Here is a 14,352-nt window from a genome sequence, read left to right as displayed (position 1 = left end):
TTCTCAAAGAAGCTCAGACCTCTTCATCCAATATTTTATTAAGGACTCTCCTTGTTAGATCAGACTGTGGTGAGAAATAACACTTCTAGCTTCCTGCTTCTGGCAAGTTAACTCCTCCTTCCACTTACTTCCTAATGTACTTCCTTTTTTAATAGTACTGCATCCTTCCCCACCACCCCCTGCCACCCTTGGTCTACCACCATTTTGTGTTGTTAACTGTCTAGCTAATCTCTGTAAGACTTCACTGCTGAATTGAGTTAGTTCATGATTCATTCTGTTCCTTATGCAGATTTTCACACCTATATCCATTGACTTCAACTTTGTGTTGAAGACCCATCTAATCCCTTAGGTACATATTCTTCCTTGTGTCTTCATTCAGACTGCAGCCTTATTCAACTGCAGCTCAATTCATCCATCTGGTAAGAAATGAAGCATTCCTCATACAATTTGCTTCTCTTACCTTTCATCTCCAAGTTCATTTACAGCTGTTTACTCTGACAGTCTAGCAATCCCCTCCCCTCTGGTTTTCCAGCTCTAGTTCCTTTTCACTCTGGATTCTAGCCACTCAACAGAAATTCCACTCACCAGTTTTTAATAACCTTTTTCTAGACAAAACTCAAGTTTGTATCTCATTTTGACTTTTTCCTTGACATTTCACTTGCCTTCAATGTAACCAGCCATTATGTTCTTCTTGAAAACTTATTCTTCCTAATGTTCATTATTTCATTTCCTCTCGGTTCTCCTGGTGTAGTTATGCTTTAGAAGATTCTTTTACCCCTTTATCCCATTGACAGTTTTCTAAGGGATTTCCACATGTCCTTTTGATAGTTCCTTCTCTCTTTCCTTTTCTTTTTCCTTTTCTTTTTTTTAAACTCTAAATGTACAATTGTAAATCATTTTTAACTTGGACCTTTTTCCATGTCCCAGTTACTGCTGTATTCATCAACAATGTTGTTGCAAAGAGCACTAACCTATCTCATTGCTTTTACCTAATCTGCTAGTAAACATAATCTAACTAAAGATATTTTAATACCATAAAACGAACTGTGCCTAAAGTTCCCTCCAACCCACCTTGTGTACTTTACAGTAAACAAGTCCCAGCTTTGATTGACCCATGCCAGCATTCATAACCTCCTGTTAAATTTTCAAAAGTTTCTTTGAGCTCTTTCTGGTATGCTGCCCCTCATGCTTGGAAGAAGCTCCCATGGGTTTCCACAGAACACTTCATTGCTTTCCTCAAATCCCTCTTTAAAACTCTCTTTTACCATGCTGCCTACAGAAAGCTTGACAGGGAAGTGACTTCAGGTGAGCTAAGACCACTGTTTATCATACCCATCAATTTTGCCTCCTTGTATTCCCTCTCTTTTTGTTTCCATCTGTTGTGTTACGCTTAGATAAGAAGTTCCTTGCAGAGTGCCTTTTTGTTCTGCATTTTGCAGTACCTAGAACAATGGGGCTCAGGTCCATAAAGATAAGTTGCAGAAGAGAAACAAAGACACTGCTTTGTTATTTATCATCTCTGCTGTTCATAGAGGTCTTGGGTGAAATCAGGTACTAATGCTAATCAATCAAGTCAAGAGAATCATTGATATGAATTAAAGTTAACAATCTGTAAAATTGTTTGCAAGATTAGAGCAAAATTTGCAAGATTATTTGCAAGATTAGGGATTTTTACTCTGATCTTGATGGCAGAATGTTTACTCACATGGGTAAATTGGCAAACATTAGTGAGACTACTTATACAAAATTACAGGCATATGTTTGCATATTCAGGATAGCTAAGACAAACAAAAGATAAGATAACAAAAAACTTATTGTGGCCTACTTGACTGATATCTGGGGGAAAAAAAAGTATGTTTATTAAACTAGGCAGTATTTGGAGCTACCTTTGTGTGCAGACTAAGTCACAGGAAACTTGCCTAAAATGTTATTTACTCAGCCTGTTGGACTAATGCCAACCTGGGATAAATAGTGTCTAGATGTGCTTGCTCAGTTTATGAACAATTGGTAATAAACCGGGCAGAATGGCAGAGGAAATAAGTCTGTCAAGCAGTTTCTTTTACTCTAATTAAACCAATGATTTAATATATCTGAAGTGGTGAAACAACTAGTCTTTGTCTGTCACTTATGTGCTCTTTGTTTACTACCCAAAAGGGAGGGTACAGGGGTGGGGGGTGAGGAGGGCTGTACCAGTTCATTTCTTTGTAGATGACCTTACCCTTAAGACATATTAACACTGTGGTTTTTTCCTCTGTATGAAAACATTATATTTTAAATTATTTTTATCTGATAAACATTGTTTTTATTTGCCTACAGTCTTTGCTGAGCATTCGAGGCTCCCTGTTTTCCCCAAGACGCAATAGCAGAACAAGTCTTTTCAGCTTCAGAGGTCGAGCAAAAGATGTAGGATCAGAAAATGACTTTGCTGATGATGAGCACAGCACTTTTGAAGACAATGAGAGCAGAAGAGATTCTCTCTTTGTTCCTCATAGACATGGTGAACGGCGCAACAGTAACATTAGTCAGGCCAGTAGGTCATCCAGGACAGTACCTCCACTTCCAGCAAACGGGAAGATGCACAGCACTGTGGATTGCAATGGAGTAGTTTCTTTAGTCGGTGGGCCGCCAGCTTTGACGTCACCTACTGGACAGCTTCTGCCAGAGGTGATGATTGATAAAGCAGCCACTGCTAGCAATGTAAGGAAGTCTGCAATAGCTCAGGCATGATGTTCTCCCCCTCTGTGATCAACTACTGTTTCTACAATATTTAGTCACTTGGGAATGATTCCCTTTCTGACCAAGCTGTGAATGCTCCTTTCATATATTCCAGTTATAAGCTAAAGTAGAAACTGAAATTTTATAGCTCTCTAACTAAATATGTGGAAAATATATGCTAATTTACTGGGAATTAACAGAATAAGATAGAAAACCACTGAATAAATGTAGTACGTGTAGTCTTACACCCTTTGATTCATTATGCTAACTGAAGACTTAACTGGAAGGTTCTCATTCAAATATCAGACAGGATATAAAAATATTAATTTTATTTACTTAATGGAATATATTAAATGAGTATTTAAATTCCCACTGACTATATGTGAAACTTATGAGTAACACTGATAGTACAACTTACATGGGTTGTGATATTCTTCCTGTAACACAGTTAATTTTTCTAGTTTGGTTTTTTTTTGAGATGTCAACATGTCAACATTATGAAATATTTTTGCTTTTATTTTGTTTGAAAACGTGCTAGAAAATTGATAATTTATTATAAATTAAGAGTTATCTTAAGAAAATACACTTATATGTGTTTTTACTGCTAGCTGTGTAGGGTGTGCATTTTCATGTTTAGAAAAAGACTTCACTGCCTAATTAGAAAGATATTTATGGCAGAGCTTATTGACAAGCATTGTGGAACTTTTTATAGTGTAAAAACTATTCACAGTCTAAAATATGTTTTAAAATCTCAGCCCTGTTTCAGAAAAAAACTTAAAACCGTTTTTTAAGCACAAGAGCAATCCTATTGATGTGTCTGACTATTTACAATATACAAAGTTAAGCATACAGTAGTCTATTGCAAAACTACAACATAAATGGAGCATGGTGCAGGACAGCAAAGTGTTTTAAACCATTGTACTTCTATAATAATTTACAGTGTTATTCTTACTAAATGAACAATCAATAGGTTATTTTATCAGTGTTTTATTTTTCAGGGCACTACTACAGAAACTGACTTAAGAAAGAGACGGTCTAGTTCTTATCATGTTCCTATGGACTACCTAGCAGATCCTAGTGCAAGGCAAAGAGCAATGAGTATAGCCAGCATGCTTACAAACACAATGGAAGGTATGTAACACAGAATTGTTATATGATGATACCATAAAGTGCTATTAAACGTATGATAAATTAAGTAGTAGTGGTGGTTTAAGGCAGCTATTTCAGCTTAAAGGGTACCAGCAAGATGAGATTTGTATATAGAGGTAGTGTTTTGATTTTTTTTTTTAGAATGGACTGATGTATATGGAAAAGCAGTCAAGCTTTCAATATACTAATAGGTTTAAGGTGGAAGCAGCAAAATTCCAAGTTAAATGAATGCAGAAAGCAATTGATCAATGCAGTGTTTTCTAGACAAGTTATATTTTGGTGTAAAAGGTCTTTTTAGGTTAATGAAATGGCTATGCTTCTTGCAGTAGAACAATCCCCTTCTACCACTTCAACAGACATGCTGTTGCACAAAGGAAGGATTGCATTATTCTTTCTGTAAGGCTAAATACAATGAATCTGAATCATGGAATTAAGCAACTACTTGCAAAAAAGGGCAAAACATTACTCTGAGGCTTAAGTGACTGCCCAAAATAGCAAACAGGAAGGTAATAATGAGCAGTTTTGCACATGTGGACCATAACACTGTCTAAATACTTGTCTGACTTCTGTTTTTTTCTAAGCGTTTATCTTTTATGACACTTTTAAATATTTTATTCATTCTATGTGTAGAATCATAGAATGGTTTGGGTTGGAAGGGACCTTAAAGATCATCTGTTTCCAACCCCCCTGCCATGGACAGGGACACCTTCCACTAGACCAGGTTGCTCAAAGCTCCATCCAGCCTGGCCTTGAACACTTCCAGGGATGGGGCATCCACAGCTTCTCTGGACAACCTGTTCCAGTGTCCCATCACCCTCACAGTAAGGAATTTGTTCCTAATATTTAGATCTACCACCTTTAATCTTAAAACTCTTACCCCTTGTCCTATCAGTACACTCTCTGATAGGGTCCTCCCCATCTTTCCTGTAGGCCCCCTTTAAATATTGGAAGGCTCCCTGGGGCCTTTGCTTCTCTAGGCTGAACAGCCCCAACTCCCTCAGTCTGCCCTCAAAGGAGAGGTGCTCCAGCCCTCTGATCATCTTCATGGCCCTCCTCTGGCCCTACTCTAACAGGTCGATGTCTTATGCTGGGGACCCTGGAGCTGAGCACAGTACTCCGGGTGGGGTCTCACAAGAGCTGAGCAGAGGGGGAGAATCACCTCCTTCGAACGGCTGGCCACACTTCTGATACAGCCCAGGATGAGACTGGCTTTCTGGGCTGTGAGTGTACGTTGCCTACTCATACGCAGTTTTTCATCCACCGATACCTCCCAAGTCTTTCTTCACAGGGCTGCTCTTAATCCACTCATTGTCCAGCCTGTATGCCTGATTTCTAAGACAAATTTCTGTTTTGCATACTATGTGGCATTTGCTTGTGAAAGGCTATTTTATCTATTGAATATTTACTATTCTTTTTATATCAAATTCAAAAGTGGGACAGATTATTTTTAATTGTAATTTCTTTTGACTGACAGTATCCTTTGTTTCTAAAGGTCTACAATATCAACACAGTTTATCAACAGTACATTGGAAAACAGCATTTAGGCCTCAAGGAGATACCCAGGTGATAATAGAATAGAAGAAATATGTTTAAAATGTTATTTGATTTTTCTTTCTAGAACTGGAAGAATCCAGACAGAAGTGCCCACCATGCTGGTATAAATTTGCTAACACTTGCCTGATTTGGGACTGCTGTACTCCATGGCTGAAAGTCAAACATATTGTAAATTTGATTGTGATGGACCCATTTGTTGATCTGGCCATTACTATCTGCATTGTCCTGAACACCCTGTTCATGGCCATGGAGCACTACCCAATGACAGAACAGTTTAGTGGTGTGCTTTCAGTCGGAAACCTTGTAAGTCTTTCATGATGTGCCATGTATGTTAAATGCATTTTTTTAAAGTAAGTCCTTTGTGATCTAGGTACATCTGTTTAAAAGAAAATGTTGACTAGACATTTATAGGCTTGGGATGGTTGAGTTTAAATTTAAGCTGTACTGAATCCCTCTGTTGTCATGTGTGGATTTTGCCACTTTTGCTTTATAGAGCAAAAAATAGTAAGATCTGTTGGGTCGATGTGCATTTTGGTTTTTAAAACCTTCAGCTTCTGTAATTGAAGCTGGTTAAAGGAATTTATCTAATATGTTTTCTTGGATGGATACTTACACATCACAAGAGCTTTTGGTTCTATTCCCTCACCTGTTCTGCTCCACACTAGCACCTCCTGAGGTCCTGAGTGTTCAGGGAATTGTAGAGGGGAAAGACCCGGTAAGCACAGAGGATTAACTGCAACTCTGCATGAAAAGGTGAAACGGCATGACAGTGCCTTCTGTGGGTCATTCTGAAGAATAGTTCCGCTCAACTTTCAGTATATATTTTTTTCATAATAAAATAATTGTCCCTCTCATCAACTTATCTTTATCCCTAGAAACAAAAAGATTTCTGAAGGGCAAAGATGAGATCTAAGGGGGAAAATCTGAGCATTAAAATCAGAAGAGATTCCGTGTATCAGTATTTATATATGCATGTTAGCATGCTAGATAAAACCCATATTTTTCCCATTTATCTCTTTTTCTCTGGAAACCGAACATTGTCATGCATATGTAAGCTTTAAATCTGAATTTAATTCCTAACTCCAGTATATGGTAATATAGAGAAGCTATTCAGATTTATCATGGATTGCTTGTTAAAAATATAACTTAACAACGGTTGATACCATTAGGTTTACTTTTTAAATATTTTTTCATTAAATTGGAATAAGAAACTGTCTTTTTCTTGCAGGTGTTTACTGGAATTTTCACAGCAGAAATGTTTCTTAAGATAATTGCCATGGATCCTTATTATTATTTCCAAGAGGGGTGGAATATTTTTGATGGTTTTATCGTGAGTCTTAGTTTAATGGAGCTTGGCCTTGCAAACGTAGAAGGATTATCTGTCCTTCGATCATTTCGATTGGTAAATATACTAAATAAAATATATTTTCATGTTCTGTTTTTGTATTTATGCAGTTATATTGTTCATTTTTCATTTGTACATTATGTATTTGGCTAACACAGAAGACCTTTTCGTAAGAACTTACAAAATATTAAATTGCATACCCACTAGATGGCATGTATATATTATGTCAGGTTTGTCTTACATATTAACATCTATTTACTTAAATATTAACATCTTACATAGTAACACCTATTGCTTCAAGATATTGTCAACATCAGTTCTGTTCTTGCAGTGAGTGTGCTTTAAGGATTAACTTTTTTTAATAGTAGTACCTATTAGAGTCTTTTTCTCCCTAGATGAGGAGAATAAAAAATGCAAAAGCCAGAGGCCCTCACTACCTGTGACTGAAGATTAGTAAATTACGTAGTAAATAATGGAATAGTCAATAAAACTTTATTGCCAGTTTTAGTTGATAGTCTTCCGTTACCAGCTGGCTTACATAGTTTCAGAAGAGAGCAGTGTAAAGATTTTTCTTTGGATAGGGATTTTTCCTCACTGCAAGCCTTCTCTTTACCACCCTCTGCAAGGGTTCATCCACTAACAGCTTTTCTCTTTGGAAGTCACCACAGTATCTCTGCCTTTTATTAGATATTTCTGTCATCAACAGGAGCTTGGTAAACCTTGGTCTTGCTGAAGACTAGGCTAGCATGCCAGCTGATGTTCAAATTGTTTTCTGAGAAGACCTACACAGTAAGAGACATGAAGTTAGACGTCCTAGTCATCAACCAGAAATTTTGCCTTAAATAAAGCAAAAAATATTTAACTTTAAATAAAAGCCCTTTAAAAAATGACAGGGGTTAAATTTGTTAATTTGCTGGTTCTCTGTATAGCTTTATATTGCATTTTGCCTAAAGTTGATTACATGTCTGGATTGACCTCTCCTTCAATAATAGAATTCTGTGTTTAACTTCACATCTATATATTTTAAGTTTCATGCCATGAAATAGTATTTAGATTTAGATTCTTTTTGGTATTCTCTTTCAATTGTCTGAACATTTGCTGTGTCTTTCCAAATAATTGTGTTTTGTCATTTTGTTTCAAGTTGTACTTTAATGTAACACTTTTCATTCTCTGGTTTTCTCAATGTTGACAAATTTTGTAAGACACATCACACTTATTTTAAATGACAGAAAAGACATTGTTAAAGGTGCTTGCGAGTAACTTGTATGCCTGTCATTAACAACTCTAGCTTGTTTCTCTTTCTAGGAAAACCATGTCTTCCATCTCTGCCCGTTAAGATGAGAGAGATCTGGAAGTGTGTATACACCTACAATCCTGTTAAACTGATCATGTTTCATATGTGCGGGTGTATTTTTAATAATACTCTTAGAGTTAACTAAAGGAAAAAAAGTGTTGTTCAACTTGTCCAGCAAGTGCAACTTGTTTATAGATATCTAAAGTGACCAAAAGAGGTAAAGTCTCAATTGGAGACTTTGTGATAATTGCAGTGTAATTCAAATGAGCATAGAGATGGCATTTTTGATTTCTTATGACTTGCATCAGGGCTTAAGACCGCTGATGTCATTGTAGATAGAACTGGAAAAAATTTACCTAAAGTTTCTAATGGTTACAGGAGACGTGATTTAGACACAGGGTAACTGAAATATGAAATGTATAGCAATAATTTCATTACAATTAGTAACACAAATACCTGTATGCTATTATTCTGTTTTGCAGCTTCGAGTTTTCAAATTGGCAAAATCTTGGCCAACTCTAAATATGCTGATAAAAATTATTGGCAACTCAGTGGGGGCTCTGGGGAATCTGACCCTGGTGCTGGCCATCATTGTGTTCATTTTCGCTGTGGTTGGGATGCAGCTGTTTGGGAAAAGCTACAAGGAATGTGTCTGCAAGATCTCCAGTGACTGTGAACTTCCACGCTGGCACATGCATGACTTTTTCCACTCTTTCCTGATTGTATTTCGAGTGCTGTGTGGAGAATGGATAGAAACGATGTGGGACTGCATGGAGGTCGCAGGCCAAACCATGTGCCTTACTGTCTTCATGATGGTCATGGTGATTGGAAACCTAGTGGTATGTAATCAGTGGGGATTTTTAAAAACTATTAGAACATATTTCCTATTTTTTATAATTTTAAAGTCTGAGAGAACTGGAGATGGACATCAGGAGATCATGCAATTCATTTGCCCTTTCTCTAAACCAGGTTCAAATATACCTTGATCATTTTTGAAAAATGTTTGTCTACCTTTTCTTTTAAATCTTCAGTAAGTTTATAATCTCTTTAGTAAGATCCGTGCTGAATTACACTTAGAGTTAAAAATACCTTTTAAAAAAAATCTACCTTAAATCACCTTTTACAGCCAATTAAACTGGTCTCAATAGTGATGGAAAACAGTTGGTCTTCATGACAACATCTATAATACTTCAGGGTTTACTGTTTCCACTTTTAATCTTCTCTTTCTGAAACAAAATAAGTCTAGCTGTTCAATTTTTTCTCATATGTGATGATTTCTAAACTACTTATCCCTTTTGCTGCTGGCCTCTGAATTCTTCCCAAACAGCATTTTGGATAGAGACACAAATACCAAATAATGTGGAATCATTACAATTCCATGTCTTACACAAAACATTCCTTGTGGTACAGCCCGAAGTGACACACAAAATTTCTGTACCAGCATTGCTTTCCTGATGCAGCCTATATGCACTTTTCCACAGTGCTTCGACCTTGCAGTTTTCATATCTTCTGTATATGTACCCTTCATTTTTCATAACCAACATTTTCAGAGTAGTGCGTCAGAATTAAATGCGGTAATGATTTTGAATGATTTCACCAATTTACCATGGTTATGCCTATTTGTAGTTCTTTTTTGTTGAGTGCTAGCATCCCTTCTCTTTTTGGTATCACCCATGAATTTTATAAAGTTTAAATGGACTAATGTGAGAGTCCTGTGGTATACCCTCTAAAATGTTCTTTAAGTTTGAACAAGAAGAATTGACAAACATAATTTAGATACTATTTTTAATCAGTTTTGCACATAATGTTGTAATTACATCTAGTCCAAATTTCTCTTGTATGTTTGTAAAATGTCATGCAAGAAAGTCTGAAATAGTTTCCTAAAATTTAGGTGTGTCACATTTGTGGACTCTTTATCTCTTAGCTAGTTATCCTGCACAAAACAAAAAGAGACTGATATATTCTTGGCAAATACATAAGTTTATTATTTTCTGAATTAGAGACACTGAAACTATGGCCTGCTGAACTGTAGAAGACTGGGGTCTCTCCGCATTCCCCTTGTCTATGAACACTGTAGTGGATGTAGCTTGCATAAATTACTACATCATGTTGTATCCTGCTTGCTTATCTCATTCTCCATTTTGAGGCACAGACCTGAACAACTTCCAGTGTGGAGAAGAAAGTCAAGTAACAGCTCAGATTTTCACCTGTTAGTCAAGTTAAACATGCTAAAAATGTTTGTGGCAATTTATAATAAAAAATGGGGGACAGGGATTATGGACTGGAAAGAATAGTAGGAAGGTGGGTTGAATTAAAGTGCTAGCTGTGAAATAAAAATTATGTCATATTGAACATCCCATAATGGAATTAATTTTATGACCTTAAAATAAGAGATCCAGTATATTTTTCTCCTTACTGTCTTGTAGGTACTCAACCTCTTTTTGGCCTTGCTGCTGAGCTCATTTAGTTCAGACAACCTTGCTGCTACAGACGATGATAATGAAATGAACAATCTACAGATTGCTGTGGCAAGGATTCAGAAAGGCATAGATTATGTGAAGAGGAAAGTGCGTGAGTTCATCCAAAAAGCCTTTGTTCGGAAGCAGAAAGTTTTAGATGAAATCAAACCTCTTGAAGACCTAAACAACAAAAAAGACAGCTGTATTTCCAACCACACAATAGTAGAAATAGGTAAAAACCTTGCCTATCTTAAAGAAGGGAATGGAACTACCAGTGGCATAGGCAGCAGTGTGGAAAAATACGTTGTTGATGAAAGTGATTACATGTCATTCATAAACAACCCAAGTCTCACTGTGACAGTGCCCATTGCTGTCGGGGAATCAGATTTTGAAAATTTAAATACAGAGGAGTTCAGCAGTGAGTCAGACCTGGAAGAAAGCAAAGAGGTAAGAGTATTTCTGTGTTTAAAATTGATGCTTTGCTTTTCTTCCTAAGGTTTCTAGTGTTGAGTTCAAATCTCTATATAATTACTCTGTAACAGGGTATACCAACTTGTAATGGCATTTAAGGTAAATTGATGGAAGGTTGTGGGTTTTGAAGAGATGGTAGTACAGTATTGCATTTACAGTAATGACCAAGATGCGTAATACATTTTTTTTAATTAATATTTTTTTTCTATTTTATTGTGTTAAGTTAGCAAGAAAATGAAGCAATTTAATAGCCCTGGAGACCAAAAGTCTTACAAAATATGTGTGGGTTGTTGGAGTTTCTGCATGCTTATTTTATTAGTGCAATTTATTTACTCTTCTGTCTGCTTTCTGGAGTGCCTCCTGTCAAATTAACAATTCATTCTGATACTTTTAACCCATTTGATATAGTCAAAATACATCTAGATAACATTATAATTACATTTGACTACTGCACCAACATCACCAAATGATTTCATATAAATCGCCAATAATCTTTCTGATAGTAGCAGAACCACTGAAGAAATAATGGCCTTATGGTAAAAAAATGATGAAGCTTTATGTCTCAGTATAAGACCCTTTTATGCAGCTACCCATTGCCATTTTCAAAGCTTTAAGATATTTGAATCTGTTACCTACTGTGACCATAATAAAATATACCTCTTTCTGGCACAATGTGCTGCCAAATGGACACATCCAAGCTAGGACTTAGTGAGTTACAGTGGGTGCTGAAGCCATTAGTATTGTGTTAACCCAGTGCTCTGTCCTGCACAATTGTACGTGGTGGAGGCACATCTCCTCAAGTGGAGTAAGTCTATACTATGCTTAATACCAATGCTAGTTCATTCAGCTTTAGCATGTGTATTTTTTAACAATACTGCATGCTATGGTGCAGACATAAACTAACGTAAAGGTTTTCATAAGTGATACCCCTGCAATTGAATCTGAGGGTATAAATATGAGTAAGATACGGGCTGAGGCCACAGAAAGCCTCCCAGCCCCATCCCAAGTGAGCGAGAACGGTTGGCACATCTCACGGCAAATCTAGTAATTCTCACCCTGAGATCCTTTTCTGTACAGACTGTATCACACATTTAGTCATATTTTCTTGTTTCTTATAAAAAATGTCTTTATTTATTATTATGGTTCTTTTGAAAATATTTCTTTCTGCAGATTGTTTGTATTAGTATTTCTCTTACTCTTCAAAACCATGACTTGGGTGTAGAACAAAGCAGAATTTATTGTAGTTTAACCTTTAATTGCTCTCTGTAATGAAGAGGGTATTTATATGAAAGTTTCTTGGTCTGAATGTAGGATTTTTGTTGATTGTATTTTATCTTTGTACATAAGATAAGAAAAGGAGTCCTCTTCAGGCGCCTTTACATCACATAGGGCTAGTGCATTGTTCTGTGTTCCCATTGTTCTGCTGTTCCATTGTTCTATTGTCCCATCCTTAATTGTTTCAAAACTCACTGCTGCCAAAGGAGCAGCAAATTCTACTGCAAATCTGGTCAAATTCCACCTATCCGTGAGATCATCCATAACGATTGCATACCACAGTAGTGGCACAGGTTATTCTTCTGTCTTTTTGTAAATCACGTAGTTTCTTGTTATACACCTGGTCCTTCTGGATTTGTTCTTTTTTCCTGCTATTCTTATGTTCAAGTCCATCTATGACTTCCAGCCCTTTCCCTGCTTAGCAACTGGTGATAGCCAAAGGATGTACTGAATGTTTGGGAATAAAGTGTGTTAAGTTTAAAGTTCAGTACTAGGTAAGACAATACTTTGGATTTCTTTATTACAAAATATTTAGTGCTTAGTGGAGTAACAAATACCTATGTCATTCTTTATTTGTCTGTAAAGTTAGTATCATATTTTTATCAGTGTCAAGGGTGCTGTCAACCTAAACCTGTATTTTTTTTATAAAACATTCTAAATGCCTCAATTGCAACGTGTGAAGAAGATACTCTTAGTTTATTCTACAGATATATTGTAACTGGCAATGATGCTTCAGATATTACTGTACAAACAGTATGAAAAGAAAATCTGACACAGATACAGTCAGATGTTGACTGTGAAGTCCCAGTATGATCATGAGTATGCACTCAGGAAACCTCCTCTCTTAGTTTCTTATTTTGTTCTCCCACCCATATCATATTAATTCTGATAATGTTACTGATTCTGATACTGCCGCTACTCATGGTAGTAGTAAACCATGTTTTAAATTGTCCTATATACCTTTCCCATGCTTGTTCTTTTTTAAAAGTTATGAAGTTATGTATGTATTAACTGAAGTTTTATCGACCTAGATTATAGCTCTGATAATTTTTAATTGGCAACTTTTCTGTAAAAAGTAATTTGTAAGTTTAATTGGATTCTACTAATTTAGATACTATATGTCATTAAAATGACTGAGAAAGAAGTAACTTAAATATTTTCATTAGTGATTATTGGATTAATTAGCTGATGAAGTATGTTCTTAAAACTGTAATCAGGACTGTTCTGTACTAGTGCACTATTCTCCACTTCTTATTCTGAAGCTGCAATTGTGCAGAAAATAGTTTCTGATACACTGAACAGTGGTGGCAAGGAGGAACGTGATGTTTGGTAGTGCCTAATGATTAAGGCATCTGTTTGAGAACAAAATCTTTCCCTGCTACAAAATCTGTTTATAATTTTTAATGTGGTTAAAATTTATTAAAAAATGTAAAAAATTCATAAAAATATAAAATTAAAATTTATATTAAAAAAAAATCAGTGGCTACAGTGCAGAAACTGCCTTGAAATAGGGACCAAAATCTGAATTTCCCATTTGAATTCCCTGATCACCAACTTTCTTCCTTTTGTTTCTTTTTGTAGCCTGCTCAGTCTTTAACTATTTACTGCACAAGAGCATTATGTCAGTAGAAGAGATGGAGGATGTAACTTATTCAGATCTGTTGGCTGGTGGTTAGCAGGACTGAGTATGACCACAATGACAATGGTGCATCTGTTTCTTCATTGTATAACAGGATGGTATGACTGCTGACTGTCTTGATTAGCCAAATCTTTCCTTTTCCTGATGGAAGGAATTCAATTGGGTGGTTCTACGACATGACAAAAATATTGGTTTGAATTCCTATAGGGAAAATTTTAAAGTCAATTACCCATATTTGAGACATGAGCTCCAGTCATTAAGCTTCGAGCATAAAAGAAAGGCTTTCTCCTCCAGATACAGTATTTAAAAGAAAATGATGTCTTAACTTCGTTCTTGGAGGCACTTAATCCTGTAAATGTGTGTGTTAATCATGCTTCAGGAACTGCAAATTGATCAGGTGGTAAAACAAAGAAATACATATTCACAGAATGGCTAGGGTTGGAAGGAACTG

The 14,352-nt window shown here is 36.2% G+C and overlaps 1 protein-coding gene across 1 annotated transcript in view; it reads left to right on the top strand.

Annotated features, from left to right (window-relative positions):
* SCN2A (sodium voltage-gated channel alpha subunit 2) overlaps positions 1–14,352 on the top strand; it is an 80,891-nt gene that overhangs the window by 39,171 nt on the left and 27,368 nt on the right. Inside the window, exons 12-17 of the mRNA XM_014282933.3 lie at positions 2,317–2,697; positions 3,714–3,846; positions 5,483–5,721; positions 6,647–6,820; positions 8,540–8,896; positions 10,484–10,963. Coding sequence (XP_014138408.2) covers positions 2,317–2,697; positions 3,714–3,846; positions 5,483–5,721; positions 6,647–6,820; positions 8,540–8,896; positions 10,484–10,963 — 1,764 coding nt within the window. The remainder of the gene's footprint in view (positions 1–2,316; positions 2,698–3,713; positions 3,847–5,482; positions 5,722–6,646; positions 6,821–8,539; positions 8,897–10,483; positions 10,964–14,352) is intronic.

The sequence above is a fragment of the Falco cherrug genome, chromosome 8, assembly GCF_023634085.1.
Source record: "Falco cherrug isolate bFalChe1 chromosome 8, bFalChe1.pri, whole genome shotgun sequence".
Classification (NCBI taxonomy): domain Eukaryota; kingdom Metazoa; phylum Chordata; class Aves; order Falconiformes; family Falconidae; genus Falco; species Falco cherrug.
This window is presented reverse-complemented; position numbering and strand designations above follow the sequence as displayed.